General features: G+C 46.4%; 1 protein-coding gene across 1 annotated transcript in view; it reads left to right on the forward strand.

The window, feature by feature from the left end:
* The window catches only part of LOC148453841 (IgGFc-binding protein-like), a 73,981-nt gene that overhangs the window by 8,985 nt on the left and 44,750 nt on the right, over positions 1 to 20,246 (forward strand). The window contains exons 3-7 of the mRNA XM_088461613.1: positions 3,492 to 4,377; positions 6,542 to 6,882; positions 11,167 to 11,734; positions 13,678 to 14,276; positions 16,008 to 16,584. Coding sequence (XP_088317739.1) covers positions 3,492 to 4,377; positions 6,542 to 6,882; positions 11,167 to 11,734; positions 13,678 to 14,276; positions 16,008 to 16,584 — 2,971 coding nt within the window. The remainder of the gene's footprint in view (positions 1 to 3,491; positions 4,378 to 6,541; positions 6,883 to 11,166; positions 11,735 to 13,677; positions 14,277 to 16,007; positions 16,585 to 20,246) is intronic.

Raw genomic sequence — 20,246 nt, forward strand, 5'->3', positions numbered from 1 at the left:
CCCGGTTCGGATGTGTTGCCGGTTCGGAACATGGATTTAAAGAACCTAAGGTTTTGGATTTGGATATTTTAACTGGTTTTATTGAATTTTATCGATTTTTATCCAAAACCAAAAACAAAACACTTGAGGGTGGTTTTGTAAGACCAAGACCAAGACCAAAACACAAAGATGAATACAGATCCAAAACCAAAACACGGTGGTCTGCGCACATCTAGTATACACATAGAGGTGCACGGTGTGTGAATTGTTTTGGAAATGTATTGGGCAATATTGGTTGGTGTCTGGTTGGTACCATCTTATGGGCGCATTATGGAAGTTTCACAGGAGCACTGCTGAATTACTGCAGTTATGTACAAAGCTACAGTACATCGCTCAAATTGGATGCCATACGCAGACAAATGATCTGCACCTAGTAGGATGTTGCATCTAAAGATGCATCAAGCGTTCTTTAAGCATCTAAAGAGGCACCAAGTGGGCATGTTAGTCCTAGCACATGCAGATGCAATTATGTAACCAGGGAAGGGCTTGGGCAGTATTAGTATAAAGTCATATGCGCTACACCAGCAAAAGACGCACACAAGGGCACTGCAACACTTGCTTTTATCCAACCCAATGTATACCCAAATGTCGCCCATAGAACTCTTCTGCTAATAAGACTTGGGGGCCTATTCATCAACACTAAAAAATTGATGGAGGTAATTAGGTTTAGAACTTGCATGGAGTTCTACCAAATTACTGGAGGAATTCATCATTCCTCCTCTCCATCAGTATCTATTCTGAAAAGCTGTAATTGTTCCCCTCTTCTCCCCTCTCTCACCTACCTGGCTGCCTGTCACAGGCTGCAGCCGCGGATCCCAGCCTCTGTCTGAAGATTTTTTTTTTTTTAAACTTTATTTTGTTTAAAAAACTTTACTGTGTTCTTCCGGGAGAACACAGTCAGAGCAACAGCAGGAGCCAGAGGAGGGACCAGAGAGCCAAGGAGGGAGCCAAGGAGGACTTGCTCACGCTGAAAGCAGGTAAGTATCACCCACTATATGCAACCTGAGAGTGGCGTATAGTAACGCCATCAGATTCCAAAAATACATAATTTTTGGAATTTGATGAATTTCTACATCCCCATACTAATGTACTAATGTACCCATACTAATGTACTAATGTATGTGGAGTGTGGAAATTAATGCAGGCAGATTCAACCAGGAGATATCAGTGATATCTCCTGTGTAAAGTTTGTTAATGAATACTAAAAAATCAGTAATTAAGGAAAATGTCCTTAGCCACTTAACTGACTAATTCTTTTTCCAAAAACCGCTCCAAAATTGTCGGTTTATTTTATGATTGACTTAGGTCAAGAACATAATCTGAAACTTATCCATAACTATTTTATTTGAAATTTATTTTGTTTTAAAACACAGTATACCATAAAAATAGCGATTTTTATGTTATACTGTAGTGATGGCCATTGACATCTGTACCATCGATGGTGCAACCATCTTTAGAAGCCATGAGTTGTTTAGCGATTGGTCGAGGAGATCTGTGTAGACCACAACTGCCGATGTTTCCTAAACATCGATTGAGGGTTGCCATCGATGGTGCAACATTGATGCCCACCAACAATGGCAAACTACTTGTTTTCAGTCAGACCATCGATGGTTTGCAACCATCGATGGTCAGTTGCCATCCCTAATCAAAGGCTCTGCGATATATATATATATATATATATATATATATCGAACATATATATATATATATATATATATAGTATATATGTACATATATTTATATCTGCTGTTGCTTACACACACGTGTGTGTGTGTATATATGTATATATATATATATATATATATATATATATATATGTATATTTACACACACATTACATATAAATATATATATATATATATATATATATATGCACACATATGCGCCTAATCAGCCGTGTGTGAATCATTTATTCCAGAGTGCCGCCGTGTGGATTACACACATATATATATATATATATATATATATGTGTGTGTGTGTGTGTGTGTGTGTGTAATCCACATGGCGGCACTTCCGGAATAAACGAATCACACAACGCTGATTAGGCGCATATGTGTGCATATATATATATATATATATATATATATATGTATATGTAATGTGTGTGTAAATATATGTGTATATATATAGAACAGCGGCGGCTACCAGAGCCGCCGCTGCTTCTTCTACACAGCGATCACTGTGTGTTCCCGGAGCCGCAGTGGGAGGATGTCCCGCTGGCGGCTCTGATACATAGCAGCTGCGGTGGCTATCAGTGCCGCCACTGCTGCTTCTCATTGAAGGGGGTGGGGCCGGCCGGTCTGCCCGACCACTGCTGGCCACAGTGATCGGGGTCACAGCAGCAGCCGGGGCTACATGAACCCTGGCTGTTTCCTCCATTGAAGTGGCGCCAGGAGGGGGGTGTTGATGGTTCCCGATCACTGTCGCCAGCAGTGATCGGGACACAAAGGAGGGGGAGCCGCGGGTGTAGAGGGACCAGAAGGTCCCTCTGATATAGGCGGCAGTGGGAAGATTAACTTCCCTTAGCCACCTAGTGGCCATTTCTGACTGGTCATATCAGATACGACCATGTCAGGGAAAGCCCAGTCTGGTATGGTCGTATCTGATACGACCGTGCCAGGCAAGTGGTTAAAACTGTTATTTTAGTGTTGATGAATAGGCCCCATAGTGCCTAAACAGGAAGGGATTCAATCTTAAAATCTGTTTATGGACAATAAAGACAGCCATAGTTTATTTATGGAAAAGTAAAAAGTAATTAAATCCGCCCATACGTATATGCCGAAGATCTGCCTGTCTGCATGTGGAATCCTAGCCACAACTGTCATCATTGTAATTGGACCCCATGGTGGATGTAAACGATCCAGCAGTAACAGGCATCCAATTTCTGCCCACTCGCTACAATCGAGCAAGGAAGCCAGCATATATGCCCGTACACTCCCATGACACTTCCACGAGACAGAATAGTTCTGCGCCTCCCAGTTACCGCCTCAGATCACCCATTTCAATGAAAGTGTGCTCCTTTGATGGATGGATCAATCCGTAAGCACTAGCGATCCATCGCTTGCGCAGTTGCTGAATTCTTACTATAGCGCATGCGTAGTCTGCTGGAATCATCCCCGAGATCCGTCACTTTCATCTGCCTCAGAATCAGGTCCAATAAGATCCTAAAAGTCGTCACCATTGACCTAAGCAAACACATGCTGTAAGAACACATACTGTACAAAAACTTTAGATTCTGTAATTTAGAGACATACATACAGTAAATGGAAAGTAAACTCTATCTTTCTGACTAATAATATAGTAAAAATATAATTATTACTAAACTGAGTGTTGAGGCCAAGAGGTGGAATAAGCTTGTACAGTATGTAGCGATCTTCCCATTTCAAATATGGAACTTAGATGGCATCTTTATTTTCTATCTCTGGTTTTAAATGATCCTTTTCATTCTGCAGGAATGGGGAACGGAGTATTATGTTTTCACACCTCCTGATGGTTCCTTCAAAGAGTTTGCTATAATTGCCAAGGAGCCTTCTACGTCAATAACAATCACTCCCACTGGAACACTAAACTACCTGGGCAAAAACTACGACAAAGGGAAGACCTTCACTTTTAAGCTTGACGACTATGAGGTGATACAATTCCAGAGTGAGGATGATCTGAGCGGCTCCAAGATTGTTTCCTCCAAAAAGGTTACTGTCCTGAGTGGTCACACCTGCTCCATGAAGTTCACCAGATGCAATCACATCTATGAACAGCTGCAGGCTTTGTATATTTGGGGAACTACGTACTTTATACCAACAGTCTCATTCCAGAGCAAGTACGACCTGGTATACGTAATGGCAGGAACTCAAAACACACAAGTGACCTATCAGGCTGGGTCTTTGATGGAGAAGAAGACACTGAACGCGAGTGATGTGATAGCAATTGAACTCCAAGCAAATGCTCCAATCTTTATCAATTCGACTGAAGGGATTCAAGTGATGTATTACAGTACTGGGGGTCACAAAGGTTCAATAGAGTATGATACAGCTCTTATGACTGTCCCAGATGTAACCTCTTTCTGCACTTCATTCAAAGTGGTTGGTCTGGAACATTTCAGTAATGAAGTCCTTTTTGTGGCTGAAACAGCAGCTTTGAAAGAACTAAGTGTGAATAAAGCCCCACTGGAGGACATCAGCTGGAAGACCATTCCAGGGACTCAGTATTCTTGGGGGGAGTTCCCACTGACGTCAAACTTAAAACCCTACATATTTGAAAGTAGCAAAAGCCCTTTTGGTCTCAGTATAGAAGGGATCTCTTCATCAAATTCCTATGCAGAATCAGCTGTCTGTATTGGCGGTAAGTGTCTGTGTGTTGTCATCAACAAGCAGCACAGGTCTGCAATTGGGTGTGCGTTACCTGGGATATGTGCAGGTACAGGGGTAAATGTGGATTCAGTATGAACCACCGCACGGCCAGTGGTTCAAATCCCGACAGCGGCATCCCGGCAGCAGTGACAATCAAGACCGTCCCAAGGTAAGTATTTCCTACCATATTCTACCCCCTAACCCTCCTCCAAGTGCCTAACCCTAACCCCCCTTCCCCGCTGCCTAAACCTAAGTCCCCCGGAGGGGTGCCTAACCATAACCTCCCCCCAGGGGTTCCTAACCCTACCCTTCCCTTCCCCTAGCCTATCCCTAAACTCCTGGGTGGGTGCCTAACCCTAAGTCTTCCCCGGTACTCTAAACCTAACCCTACACCCCCCCACCTCTGTCCACGGCCGGTTTACCTTCGATCGGTAAGCCAGGTGTCGGGCTCCTGGCGTAGGTAAAATGACAGGTGTCGGGATCTTGACGCCTGTCATTTAACCCCTTGCTGAGATTACACAGTCGGGAAGCTGACGGTCGGGAGATCAGTCTGTCGGCTTCCCGTCTGCTTCCCGTAAATGTAATAGCCTGTGTGATGCTGGCATCAGTGAGTATCTGACGAGTCTGCCCAATGTTTTAAAGGGGCAATCATATAAATGGCAAAACCAACCTGAATATTACATTGGCTTGGGTAAGAGATGGTGGCACTTGGAATCCTGGCGGTCAGAATCCCGACTCAGCATCCCGACAGGGTTAGGCTACTGATACCTGCCGGTAAGTATCCTAACCTTACTTATAACCCTAACTCCCTGCACCCTAAACCAAACCTCTGCCCCATGTGCCTAAACATAACCCTCCCCACTACTGCCTAAACATAACCCTCCCCCTCCAGTGCCTAACCCAGCCTCTATTGCCTAAACCTAACCTTACTTGGGGGTGCCAGCACTGGGGTTCTGATTGGTGTCTGGATTCTGGCATTCTGAGCGCCGGCAACCTGACAGCTGGGATTTCAACTAGGGATGTGCTGGCTCAGAGTTTGGATTTTCCAGCCAAGTTTGGATTTTTTCCGCCAAAAATCGGGTCTCAGAAAGAGGCAAAACATCATCTTTCATGGACTTTTGTCTAGGAATGATAATGTTTGTCCATGAAAGATGAAATTTTGCCTCTTTCTGAGACCCGATTTCTGGCAAGAAAAATATGAACTTGGCTGGAAAATCCGTACTAATCCAAGCCTGCACATCCCTAATTTCAACTATCTCACATTTGCTCCTTACATTTTGTGGGCCTGGAGCAGAGTTGCAAGTAAATTGGGGGTATTGTGCTTAAAAGATGGCTTCACGGAAAAATAGTTACCCCTATTTCTTGAGTTGTACTCCACTTGCATGCGCCTGATTTACTACAACTGTATTCATCACAAGTGCGGACTTGAACCTGCCCAATACTAGGTGAAAATGATACCCCTACAAGAAGGAATATTGTTGCGTATTTCCAATTCTGCAGAGACCGCAATTGTGTGAACGCGCCCTCAATGCACTTTGTTTATTGAGAATGCCCCATTACCATCCAGTTTTGCCTCTTCAGTCATAATTATTGATGTGACTGAAATGCGATCCAGTACTTGGGTGCGCTCAGGTCCAGGGCATGTGAAGTACAAATTCACAAGATATGCACCACAAATGGGCGTGCATACAACTCTGCATCGCCACCTATGTGGGTATACCATACATGAAGCACAAGAAATGTTGCCATTCATTATGTCGACACTGATGATAAGCCAACATGGTCAAAATGTCGACAGTGTGCTTCTGCAGTAAGTCTATCCCTAACCACTAAACCTAAGCCTAATGTTTTGACAATGTCGAAATTTCATATATCAAAACTGTGTCCATGTTGACATTCATAATGTTGACATTTTAACCATGTCAAAATCATAACTGTTAATACTCAGGTGTTGACATGATAAATAGCAACATTGCCAATGCTGACTTCATGACTGCATACAGTTTATATAATATTTCCATAAAGGATGAATGATTTGATTTTTGTGTTTTATTAATTTATTTATTTCTACTTTTTATGTCCACTCTTTAGTTAACACAATTCCAATCTGCTAATCTGTAGCCTATGCCTCTGATATATTCTGTTCCGTTACACAGGCTCCTCCCGGCCCTCCTGCACCCAAGTGAAGTGCAACAGGAAAGAAGTCTGTAAGATCGTTCACGGTAAAGCCGTTTGCCTATCAAATGCAGTGGCCACATGCTGGGCATGGGGAGACCCTCATTACCACACCTTCGATGGAAAGAACTACGATTTCCAGGGGACCTGCTCATACACCATGGCCAAGACCTGTAGCTCCAATACTGACCTTCCTTATTTCAATGTCGAGACCATGAATGAAAACAGAGCTACGTCTCAAGTATCTTACCTCAAATCAGTCAACATTCAGGTGTACGGATTTAATATAACTGGCTTCAGGTCTGAATACGGTGTAGTGAGGGTAAGTGTTGGGTGATGTCAATTTGTTTTTTTCAATTAATAACCTTTTTTTCTTTCTAAATTGCTATAACTGGTCCTGACTTAAATGTAGATGCAACAACTTTACAATGAATATAAATACCCAATAGTTCAATACCCAATAACTGCCATAGCAGGTATACTTACTGTCAGGGGCTGTCTGGCAACTTTCAGTCTGGGGGGCAAACATAAGCAAGTGGCCCTGGCAAATTGCAATTCAAAAAAATGGGTGTGACTTAACTGCTATAGGTGTGGTTTATCTAATGTGGGTGTGGCTTAAAATCGGGAATGACATATTGTTCTGTCAAAAAGCTATAAACAAATATAATACCTACGATTCTCATCTGACAAAGCAGAGACTATTGTAGTGACCACTATTAGAAACTGAGCATTCCTTAAACTGTATACAATACAGAAAGGATTCTAGTTACTGATACACAGTACAGCGAGCATCGACAATACCCAAATAAAATACAGATACTATTCTAATGATCAACATACACAGGAGAGGATTTGGAATTTACAGTGTCTTGTCTCTCCAGCCTCCTGCCACTTGTCTCTCCAGCCTCCTGCCAATTGTCTCTCCAGCCTCCAGCCACTTGTCTCTCCAGCCTCCTGCCACTTGTCTCTCCAGCCTCCTGCCACTTGTCTCTCCAGCCTCCTGCCCTTGTGTTTCTGCAGCCTCCTGTCTCCTGCATCTCTCCAGCCTCCAGCCACTTGTCTCTCCAGCCTCCTGCCACTTGTCTCTCCAGCCTCCTGCCCTTGTGTTTCTGCAGCCTCCTGTCTCCTGCATCTCTCCAGCCTCCTGCCACTTGTCTCTCCAGCCTCCTGCCACTTGTCTCTCCAGCCTTCTGCCACTTGTCTCTCCAGCCTCCTGCCACTTGTCTCTCCAGCCTCCTGCCAATTGTCTCTCCAGCCTCCAGCCACTTGTCTCTCCAGCCTCCTGCCACTTGTCTCTCCAGCCTCCTGCCAATTGTCTCTCCAGCCTCCTGCCACTTGTCTCTCCAGCCTGCTGCCAATTGTCTCTCCAGCCTCCAGCCACTTGTCTCTCCAGTCTCCTGCCACTTGTCTCTCCAGCCTCCTGCCACTTGTCTCTCCAGCCTCCTGCCACTTGTCTCTCATGCCTCCTGCCACTTGTCTCTCATGCCTCCTGCCACTTGTCTCTCATGCCTCCTGCCCTTGTGTCTCTCCAGCCTCCTGTCTCCTGCGTCTCTCCAGTCTCCTGTTCTCTGTGTCTCTTCAGCCTCCCGTCTTCTGTGTCTCTCCACTGCCTACTGCCCCCTGTCACTCCAGCCTCTAAATTCCACCTTTATGGCAGCCAAGGATCCATCCCATGGGGGTAGGGAAATGCTGTGCTGCTGTTGCATATGCGCTCAGTCCTCAGCCATTGCCTGCACGCTGCTGCTGTGTTGTGTGGCCATGCAGCGTGAATCTCTTGGTCTTGGTGGTGCTGCAAACAGCAGTGTGCATAGGCTTGCCATATTATCCCTTTAATTTGAGACACATATGAATAACACAGGTTCTGTGGCTGGCTTAATTCATGTCTGAATTTCACCTGGTATTAATTAGCCAAATGAGTCCCGGATTAAAAGAATATTATGGCAAGCCTATGTATAATACAGGATGGGTGACAACACTACCCCACCCCCCTGCCTTCTATATTTTGTTTTATAACCTCCTCTCTGTCCTCTGTCCTGCATTGTTCTTTCCTCTCTGCCCTGCATTGTCCTCTTCTCTCTGTCTTTCTTGATCCCTCTCATCTTCCCTCTGTTTTGCATTGTCCTCTCCCCTCTGTCTATTATTGTCTTCTCCCCTTTGTCCCCTGTCTTGCATTGTCCCCACAGCTCTGCCTTGCATTGTCCTCTGCCATCAAAGTTCCCTGTCTTCCCCTGCTCTTTTGTGCTCGGAGCTCCTCTGTCCTGCTGCTGCTTCTCCAGGTACACCGCAGAGTTGACAGTCAAACGGCATTGACGGCAGCATCATGACATCATCGCCTGACGTCCGCACCGCTGCCTGGATGTAGTATGCTGCGGAGGAGGGGATCAGTCCCATGGGCTTCCACCGGCCACTGACTGAATGGCTGGGAGGCAGGCTGACGATTCTCCCTGTAAGCTGGGCCAGCATGCAGGGAGAATCGTCCACCTATTTCCCGCCGTCACTACAAAAGTGTTAGTTTTTAGACCTGAATTTCATGAATGTGGACAGATCCGACTCACGGTTCTAATCTCCTGAAGAGGTCCGGATAAATCAGAGATGCAATACTGATGTTCCATTGGTTCAGAATTTGGATTTTAAATTCGACTTCCGGGTTTTGGATGGCAAAAATTACATGATTTTAGTTCCAGATCCAAAACTCAAACCAAAACACTGCAGGGGTGATTTTGAAAAACCAAAAGATGAAGATAAATTCAGATCCAAAAGTAAAACCAAAACACGGGGGTCAGCGCACGTCTCATGGCGTTCCTAGGTACAATACCACACAAGGGAGGAAAGTGTGAATACAGACTATAGATGGACAGTTAGACAGAGTAGCCATAGAGGTTGTGATATTACCTGTCTTGGGTCACCTTAATCCCCCACATTCACGTAGGGCCACTTAGATCGTTAGCTCTGGTACAGTGGATCAATAATCCCAGTAGCTGGTACCAAGGCACAGAGATGGTACATATTACAAGAACAGCAGACAAGACTTATTACTGTATGATCTACATGATTGTCACAGGGTCATTTGCAGGTGACATATATGTGTTACAGTAAATATATTTCCACAGAAAGCTGTATCTACTGTATGAACAAGATAGACAAGATGCAGGTAACGTTCCATACTGTTATAGTAAATGTGCACACAGACTCCAATACAATCCTCCAAGATTGTCTTTTTTTCCCCTATGGATTTAGGGCCTGGTGGTGGTCTTGGTGGTCGATGGTGGCCCAGTACGCATGCGCATGACGGAGAGGGCTCCGTCGTGCGCATGCGCGAGACCCGGATAGCGACGGGCAACCGTCGCTCCGGGTCTTGTACCAAAGGGGGCGTGCTGTCGATGTTGAGTGACAGCACGCCCCCTTTGGTGGGCGGGCCAGGGGAGTGGCTGCCCAAACGGAGGCGTTCCCATGAGTGATGTCAGTGGGAGAGATTTCGGCTCTGTGAGAGCTGAAATCTCTCTGGGGCTTGCGGCCACGAGACCCTACCACAAGGGATCTATTTCTGCAATGTTGGTTGTAGTGCCTCAAAACCCGCAGCATGATTGACACGCTGCTGCCCTTGGGGTGGCGATGGGGCGGTGACAGTGAGCGTTCCAGAAGACGGTGATGCTTTTGGCCTCATTCTCTGGGCGTACCAAAGCCAAGGTCTGCCTCCTTGGATGCAGCGTCACTGGCCTCAGCAGCATGATTTACCTGGACACCCTGAGTAACCTGAGGGTCACTCAAATGTCTGATACTAACACAGCTGATCCATTGCTGAGTCTTCAGATGCCTGATTCACAGATGAATGCAATGTTGTTGTCAGACCCAGGGGAACGACTTATTGGTAGTATGCATGCGCCCAAGCCGCACTGCGCACGCTCAGCTATAGGTTAGCGACGCCAATCAAAGAGAGGATTTTTTCACAAAGTGAGTGACAGCTGGTCAGTGTTTGGGGGAGGTAATAGGGCGTGGCTAGGAAAATGCAGGCACAACGGGACCATTTTCTGGGGTTCTGCAAATTCGTACACAGCTGGAGAGACCCTGGCATCCTAGGTGAGCCGTTCTTTCTGAGACAGCATAGGCTTACTGAGAGGTTCAATGTGATGGTTTTGCAGGTAAGCTGCGGATGTTAGATGCAGTCAGAGGGTGTCTCTGTGCCCAAGAAGGCGGCTGAGACCATTAGTATATTTATGCAAGTCAGTTTATTACGGGATTGTAGCAGCGAATGGCATTTCATGCATCTATGAACCACTGTGTATTCCCAATTTATATACATGACAGGACCACAGTGATGTACTTACCATATATAGAGAGCTTGGGCATCGCAGAAATCATTTAGGGGACCTGCAAGGCTGCAACACACAGATGATATATCTGAAATACTTTGTAATACTGCAGGTGTTTTATATCATTGACGAACCAACACTTATAATTTTGTTATTTATATACTTTATTCATAATGGCACCATTTTGGTACTAGTGATAGTGACATGTTTATATTGTTGCGTGAAATAAATAGTTAGATCAATATTGTTATAATTGTTTCCCATTAGAATTGATATATTTATTATTTTTATTTTAGATAAATAATCAAAAGTCTCAGCTTCCAGCCCAGCTGTTAGATGGGAAGCTGACGATATCCCAAAGTGGAACATCTTTGATTCTTCAAACAGACTTTAAACTTAAAGTCCTCTATGACTGGGACATTCTCCTGAAAATCATTGTTCCCGGGAGCTACTATAACAATGTCTGTGGTTTGTGTGGCAATTATAATGACAACCAAAGCGATGACCTCACTAAAGGAGGCGTGGCATTAAGTCCTATAGAATATGGTAAACTTTGGAAAGTTAATGACAACAGCGATGCGTCATGCTGGGATGACTGCAATGGGCCGTGCGTGACTTGCACCCCTGAACAAAAGTTACTGTATGGAAGTAGTAAGAGTTGTGGCATCCTCAGAAGTACTGATGGACCCTTCAAAGTATGTCATGAAAAAATTGACCCCGGGGTGTACAAGGATAACTGTGTCTATGATCTGTGCCTAAACCAAGGCTTCAACCAGATTTTGTGCCAGGCATTGAAAGCTTACAGCGATGCATGTGCAAGAGAAGGTATACAGGTTGGCGAATGGAGGAGTCGAACGGGATGCCGTAAGTACAAACACGTCTTCTCCTCTGTGACAGTGTCACCTTGAGGTTCTGTTGGAGGTATAATAAAGAGTGACTCATCATCTCATACACAATGGGCTCTATTCATTATGTTAATTATCGGGGCCGGAATGGCACGCGAGCGCTGGAGCAATTCATCATTGCTCCAGCGCGGAGACAGCTGATCCGAAAATCATCTATCTCCCCGAATGCTTTCACTGCTTCTTTCACTAGTGCACCTGCGTGACCTGCAATATTTTCAGAGCTTTACTGCGGGAGCATTCACCATCATCAGATGGTGTTTTCTCCCGCTACCCGTTCCTTCCCTACAGGTCACGCATGCGCACAAAAGCCCTGGCGTCCGGCAGAAGGAGGCAGACAAGGGTGGAGGATCTGGAAGAATCCTTCTTCTGAAGATGGTGAATGCTCCCGCCGTAAAGCTCCGAAAATATTGTATTGTCAGACCTTGATGAATTCTGTCCCCATACTAGTGTATGGGGACAGTGGGCCTTTCCGTCAGAGAAAGGTAAGCAGGAGATATCTGTGATACTAGTGTATGGGGACAGTGGGCCTTTCCGTTAGAGAAAGGTAAGCAGGAGATATCTGTGATACTAATGTATGGGGACAGAGGGACAATCCGGGAGAGGAAGGTAAGCAGGAGATATCTGTGATACTAGTGTATGGGGACAGTGGGCCTTTCCGTCAGAGAAAGGTAAGCAGGAGATATCTGTGATACTAATGTATGGGGACAGCGGGCCATTCCGGGAGAGAAAGGTAAGCAGGAGATATCTGTGATACTAGTGTATGGGGACAGCGGGCCATTCCGGGAGAGGAAGGTAAGCAGGAGATATCTGTGTTACTAGTGTATGGGAAAAGCGGCCATTCTGGGAGAGAAAGGTAAGCAGGAGATATCTGTGATACTAGTGTATGGGGACAGCGGGCCATTCCAGGAGAAGAAGGTAAGCAGGAGATATCTGTGATACTAATGTATGGGGACAGCGGCCATTCCGGGAGAGGAAGGTAAGCAGGAGGTATCTGTGTTACTAGTGTATGGGGACAGCGGGCCATTCCAGGAGAGAAAGGTAAGCAGGAGATATCTGTGCTACTAGTGTATGGGGACAGCGGCCATTCCGGGAGAGGAAGGTAAGTAGGAGATATCTGTGATACTAGTGTATGGGGACAGCGGCCATTCCAGGAGAGGAAGGTAAGTAGGAGATATCTGTGATACTAGTGTATGGGGACAGCGGCCATTCCGGGAGAGGAAGGTAAGTAGGAGATATCTGTGATATTAGTGTATGGGGACAGTGGGCCATTACAGAAGAGGGAGGTAAGCAGGAGATATCTGTGATACTAGTGTATGGGGACAGTGGGCCATTCCGGGAGAGGAAGGTAAGCAGGAGATATCTGTGATACTAGTGTATGGGGACAGTGGGCCATTCCGGGAGAGGAAGGTAAGCAGGAGATATCTGTGATACTAGTGTATGGGGACAGTGGGCCATTCCGGGAGAGGAAGGTAAGCAGGAGATATCTGTGATACTAGTGTATGGGGACAGCGGGCCATTCCGGGAGAGAAAGGTAAGCAGGAAATATCTGTGATACTAGTGTATGGGGACAGCGGGCCATTCCGGGAGAGAAAGGTAAGCAGGAAATATCTGTGATACTAGTGTATGGGGACAGCGGGCCATTCCTGATATCTGTGATATCTCCTGCATTTCCTTTTTTGATGAATGGCCCAATAACTTAATTTCTACAAAAGCAGGTGAAAATGTTAATTTTCCCCTGCTTTTGTAGAAAGTAAGTGATGATGAATAGACTCCATTTTTCTCTACTGCTTTTCTGTTTGGCGAGAACAGGGCTTTTCAGTAAAGAAATGTAGGTATGTGTATAATACAAAATAATTGCTTATATACAGTAGGACTAATTAATTTATTCTTATATTTTATCAGCTATGGAATGCCCCGGTAACAGCACTTATAACCAAAGAGGAAGCGCTTGTCCCGCCACGTGCCAAGATCCAGAAGCTCCATCCAAATGCACGGAGCCCTGTCTAGAGACCTGTGAGTGTAATTCAGGCTTTGTAATGATCGAGGGAAAATGTCAACCCCAAGACAACTGTGGCTGCACTTACAAAGGACTTTCTTATCCTCCAAGTGCCTCATTCTGGGATGACACTGTTTGCAAGAGGAAGTGTGTCTGCGATCCAGACACTCGTATGGTTCGATGCTACAACACCAAATGTGCAAGTGGACAACGATGTTTTGTCAAAGATGGTATACTGGACTGTTACGCAACCTCAACCAGCACCTGCACCGGCTCTGGAGACCCTCACTACATCACGTTCGATAACTTTCACTATGACTTTCAGGGAGCTTGCCAGTACCTGCTCTCTGAGCTCTGTAAGCCAAAAAGTTATTTACCCTATTTCCAAGTCATTGTGCGCAATGAGAATCAAGGAAGCCTTGTTGTCTCTTATACCACAGCTGTTACATTCAAGGTCTTTGAAAGGGAAATCCAGGTCCTTAGAGAATATCCGGACGTCGTTTTGGTAAGTTCAAATTTGAAGCAAATGTCAAACTGTGGTAGACCTGAATTATACACTTCTGAGAACACGTCAAAAGGACATTCAGGGTCTGATTCAGAGCAGCATGCAAAGGCGAGTTTCACGTAGTTGATCAATTTTTGCTACTTTGCGCATGGAGAAATCCCTAAAAACTCTTTTGGCGATATGCATTATGCAGTGTACGCACCAAGACGCTGTTGCGATTAAAATGCCCAGTTTCAGAAATGTCTGGAAATGTGTTGGGTGTTCCTGGGCAGAAACTGGGTGTTATGGGCGTGTTTTGGACCTGTAGCTCCAGTGTTTTTATACACAGATGCTCAATCGTTCTCATTGGAATGCCATACTCAGATAGAAAATCTGCACTCGCCATTGGACTGGCGGAAGTGTTGATAGTACGACTGATGGTGGTATCTAAAGATGCATCAGGTGGTAATGCAGCATCTACAGATGCTCAAAGTGGGCGTGTCATTCCTTGCACATTCGTATCCACGGATGTATAACAGGGAATGGTGTTTAGTGGCATTTGCATAAAAACAGGCGACCGCCATTAGACGCAGTCACGGATGTGAATTAGGCCCTAAGAGTCATTTATAAATGGCAATGGTGTATGACCGCAGTGTAATTGTTCTTTTGTGATGTACTGCACGCTTTACTGCGATTGCAGTGGAAAGTGTATGGAGCTGCCAGACCAGATGGTGGCGCCGGCGGGTGTGGGAACATTTTCATTGTTTCACGGGAACAAGCGGCCCTACGACCACAGCTGCAGGAAATAAGGATAACACTAAAGCATGTGACACTAATGGACTGCTTGGAACTTTCGGTAGCGTTAATGATGACTATGGTCCTCATTCAGAGCCGCTCGCTAGCGGCCGTAAGCTCGTTCCGAGCGATGTTCGCACATCTGCGCATGCGTATGGTTTTTAGTACGCATGCGCGAACCAGTCAGTGTGGCCGAAAATCGTTTGTACGCTATATAGCGAGTGCCTGCTATTTTGAGTGACAGAATGAGGCGTATGTGGGTGGTAACAGGGGAAGGTGCTTGTAAACGGGGAGTGGAGATCAGAACGCAGGCATGCTTAGAGGTCAAAACGGGCGTTTTAAGGGTGTGCATAATTAATCCAGCAGCGTCATTGACCACGTCACTTGGTTTTTTTAACTCAGAACTGCTCGCAAAATAGCGGTTGAAAAAACCAACCACAAGAATAGCGAGCAGTTCATACGCTGTACGATGTACTCGATTAATCTAATAAATAGCGGACATGACGTATGGTGCGAGCGGCCAGGGGGCGTTTTTAACAAATAAACGAGCGTATGTTTTGCTCGCTCGTTCAGACTTAGTAGTGTGAACAGACTGCAATTTGCGAACGGATCATTTGAATAGCCACCCCTTGTTTTAGAACGAACGACCGCAAATAGCGAGTGGCTCTGAATGAGGGCCAATATTAGTGTAAATTGACTTTATTTTCCTCATCACATGTAAAATTGGAAATAACTTCAACAACTTACATAAAGAAACGGATGCAAACAAAAATGTAGCCCGCCACGTTTCAGAATGAGAATTGGCTCCCGACCATAATAGTATTGAATCTTAAATGGACATGAAAGTATCACTCATCTCTGCTGTGTTCCCAGTGGAATTAAACGTTGAAGATAATATTGTAAGTGCTGAACATGTCCGTTTTCTTTATGCTACTTAACTCTTTGTTCTCTTTACAGGTGGACGGTGTAAAATCTAACCTGCCAGTGTCACTGAGGCTAGCGGTTGGCAATATTGCTATATCCAAGGCCGGAAGGCAGTGTATAATTCAGACCAGCCATGGGATCCGTGTTACATTTGACTGGGAAGCTCGGGTTGGCGTGACGCTCCCCTCCACTTACGCTGGATCAGTGTGTGGTCTCTGTGGCAACTTCAACAACAATACAAACGATGAACTCATTAGCAGGGAAGGTAACCTGCAGCCTAACATTACTCTCTTTGGTCATAGCTGGAGAGAAGGCGAAGATGCAGATTTATGCAAAATCGTCAAGGAAAATAACTGCACTAATCTCCGTCCGTTGGAAGTCGAACAGAAGAAAAACCTGAAGCAGTGCGGTATGGTGCTGGACAAAAAAGGACCTTTTAGAAAGTGCCACGCCCTAGTTGACCCTACCCCTTACTTCCAGGACTGTGTCTATGACATTTGTGCATATGGAGAAAGAGAGGACCTTATCTGCCGACTGCTGACTGGTTACACTGCTGCATGTCAGGAAGCCGGAGCTGACCTCGACCAGTGGAGATCTGACATAATCTGTCGTAAGTATAATTATTGCTGGGTTAGCAAACATACATTATAATCGTGCACCTATGGGCTCATGGGAGACAGAAGGCACTTTAGCTATAGTAACCACACTACTGATGTGATAGGCGGAGACTTTTCACAGGAATATTTAATTGATTACCCAACCTTTGCTGTAGGATTGTCAGTTATATGTCCCCAATAGCTCAGATCCAACATGCCTATGCAACCTCTACACCAGAGGTTCTCAAATACGGTCCACAAGGCTCCCCAACAGTTCAGGTTTTAGAAATATCCAAGGTTGAGCACAGATTACTTATTTAGTACCTGTCACAAGTCCCCACAGAGACCCCAGAACCAGACCCTGCTACTTACCTTTGTGGGTGCTCACATGGATGCTGCAGCGGCTCCATCCTCTCCGGCTGGCTCCGTCAGCATCCTCCCTCCTGGACACAGGCACCTTTATTCTGCTCCAGCTCCAGCTTCTGCATGGTTGGGCTGCTGCCCTCCGGTCCATGGGCGCACCATATTGGATTTGCCCACGTGACTCCGCCTCCACTAATGGAACAGCTCCTTCACAGTTCTCCACCAACCAGCCTCCTGCAACCTCTATAAAAGGATACCTGCTGCAGTAACAAGTTGCCAGTGCAACAGGACTCTTAGCCTCATCTAGGGAGCTTCCTTACTGTGCTCCACCAAGTGTATCTGCTGATTCTTCAATTGCTACACTTCTTTGTGTATCCAGCTGTCCCCCATTACACCTGGAGTCCAGTTATCCTCCGGTCCTGCCTGGAGTTCCAGCCATCCTCCATTACACCTGGACTCCACTTATCCTCCGGTCCTTCCCGGAGTTCCAGCCATCCTCCATTACACCTGGAGTCCAGTTACTCTCTGGTCCTGCCCGGAGCATAAGCCGACCTCCATTACAGTATATCTGGAGTCCAGTTATCCTACGGTCCAAGCCGGAATTCAGACGTCCTTCAGTATTCACTCAAAGGCCACTTCAACCAATATATTACTACATGCGCAGGAACTTCATTAAACCAAATTCTTTCCAGAGCATACCTGACCCAAACAAAACAGACCCAAGACCCAGCCCGGGAACACAGCCTCAATTCCTTCATCTGTGACAGTACCTCAGTCATTTTGATTCAACCACATGCGCTCAATCATGGATACCTCTAAAACCTACACTGTTGGGGAGCCTTGAGGACCGCGTTTGGGAGCCTCTGCTCTACACTGAAGTAATAGCAAATTATAATACTCTATTGTGGTCTGGGAGGGCAAAAGAGGGGGAGAAGCGAAACAGAAGGCGGAGGGGGAACTACAAATGCCTGAGGATACTTTAGAACTATCAATTTACCAGTAGCTGATGAGAGACACAGGGGGCCTGTTTCTGAGTCAGATGTAGCGGCGATGTCGGACGCAGTCGAGCGATGATTTTCGTCTGCGCATACATCTGAGTTGCGCCATGCATGCATCCCGACTTTGCTTATACAGAGTCACAGTACACATTTAGACGCACGGTAGCAGAAATGTGAGGGGTGGTCCTGGATGGGAGGTAACAGGTAGGCACCAAGATGTTGGCCCTGATTTAGAAGTGCACGCGATGGCAATGCCACATGCAAGCAGCCAAGGTTCTCAGTCTTTTGGGAGTTGGGAGCTGCTGAACAAATTTGGACACAAAAGCTGGGGATTTCAGTGGGCGTTCCTGTGGGGCAACATGGGGTGTGGCTAAAAGGACGCAGACGTGTCAAGGTCAGCGACTTCATCTAAAGATACAGGCGGCCATGTTCAGACGCATTATCTGCACCTCCCTGGGGCTGGTGCAATGTAAGATGATGGTGCGACCAATTGTGCATATTAATACACGCAGCGAGGGATTAGCGCAGCAGCTGGTGGGCGCCTCTGTATGACTAAAATCGGCCACGGCATTAGCATTAAGGTGTAATTGGGGGAGATGTACTAAGTCTTGGCGAGTGATAAAGAGAACTCGGTACATCCCTCCTCTCATTGGGTACATACTGCAGTTGATTACCGCGGTATGTATCTAGAATATCGCAAAGGACAGCTGTCCCGGTAAGATCTGTCCTTAGCGATGGCTCCAGATACAGGGAATTCCAGATTAACACCCAGGACTCCCTCTGGCATCTTTCTGCACATGAGGGCTGCAGGGGGGGGGGGGAGGGATCTGATTGGATCCCTCTCAGGGGAGGCATCCCAAAAAGAAACCTATAGGCCTCTATTGGGTAACGTCACCTGAAGATGGCGTTATCCATCGGGACGAATCACTGGAATGCATCTTCTTTGTACAAATGAAAAAAATGTGGTTAAGCCCCCCAAAACTGCATTTTCCCCTTTAGTACATCTCGCTCAAAGTAACAACCAATAAGCTCCTCACGGTCACTTTGCAGTCTACGTTTGTAAAAAGACAGTTAGGAGCTGTCTGGTTGGTACTTTTTCTCCATCCACTTTATCTCTCACTTAGGCCCTGATTCAGAGCCGGACGCTCTGACCAGAGCGCTCGCTCTGAATCAGGGCCCTCCTCCATTAAAATGGAGCGTCCTCCTGGACGCTCGTATAGCTGTGGGTCACCACCCACAGCATATACGAGCGTCCATCAAGATGGTCGCGATGGTCTTGGCCATCACGACCATCGGACTTGCCAGTGAAACCCTGTGGTCGGGTTTCACAACCGCAAGCCCTTTAGTGATTTTGGCTCTATCAGAGCCAAAATCACTCCCACTGACATCACTAGTGATGTCAGTGGGGCCGGCTTCAGACGTCTGGCAGGCACACCCCCGGCACGGCCACCAAAGGGGGCGTGCTGTCAATCAACATCGACAGCATGCCCCCTTTGGTGCGAGACCCGGAGCAATGGAAAGTCGTTCGCTCGTCGGGTCTCGCGCATGCGCACGACGGAGCTCCCTCCGTCGTGCGCATGCGCAGTGGGGAACATAGACCCACTTGTGAGCGTACTGCCGCTCGCGAGTGGGTCTGAATGACCCCCTTAGTACGCCTATCCCATTGCCTTATGGGAGTGCTGTGGGCGTGTCGCTGATAATGGCTGCGTTCATAGACACAGAACCGCTCACCACACTGGAGGCCATACTGGTTAACCTGCACCTGCCATAGGACTGGTAGAAGAGTCAATGCTGCAGCCAATGGTGGCGCCTAAAGACACAACAAGCCGGGATTCAGCATCTACGGACGCTGACTTTAGGTGTCTCAGTCCTTGCACAGTTAGACACAAGGACGGACACCAGGGACGAGCTTTGTAGCAGCATTCGCCTAAAGTCAGAGACATGCATTACATCGTAATCGCGCAATCGCTCATTAACCATCCACAAATCGTGCACTCTAATGTCTGATACGATCAGCGATGCGCGCTCCCGCTAGTCATTTCCGACATCAATCACGGTGTGAACATGCCGGTCAATCTGCCGATAACGACAGATTGCGCATGTTCACAGATGATGGAGGCTGCCTGCACTGAATGACAAATCGCTCAGTGTAGGCACTCGGGGAAACAGGAAAGACTGTACGATTACGATGTCGTACTCGTACTGTGTTTCCGGAGTCGGCCAGTGGATGTGCGGCTTTAATTATTGTTTATTGCTGAACGGACCTGTTCCATCTATGGATATTTGTGTTGATGTTAAGTCAATAGTTAGTTCCC

The sequence above is a fragment of the Taudactylus pleione genome, unplaced genomic scaffold, assembly GCF_031769625.1.
Source record: "Taudactylus pleione unplaced genomic scaffold, aTauple2 ptg001080l, whole genome shotgun sequence".
NCBI lineage: Eukaryota > Metazoa > Chordata > Amphibia > Anura > Myobatrachidae > Taudactylus > Taudactylus pleione.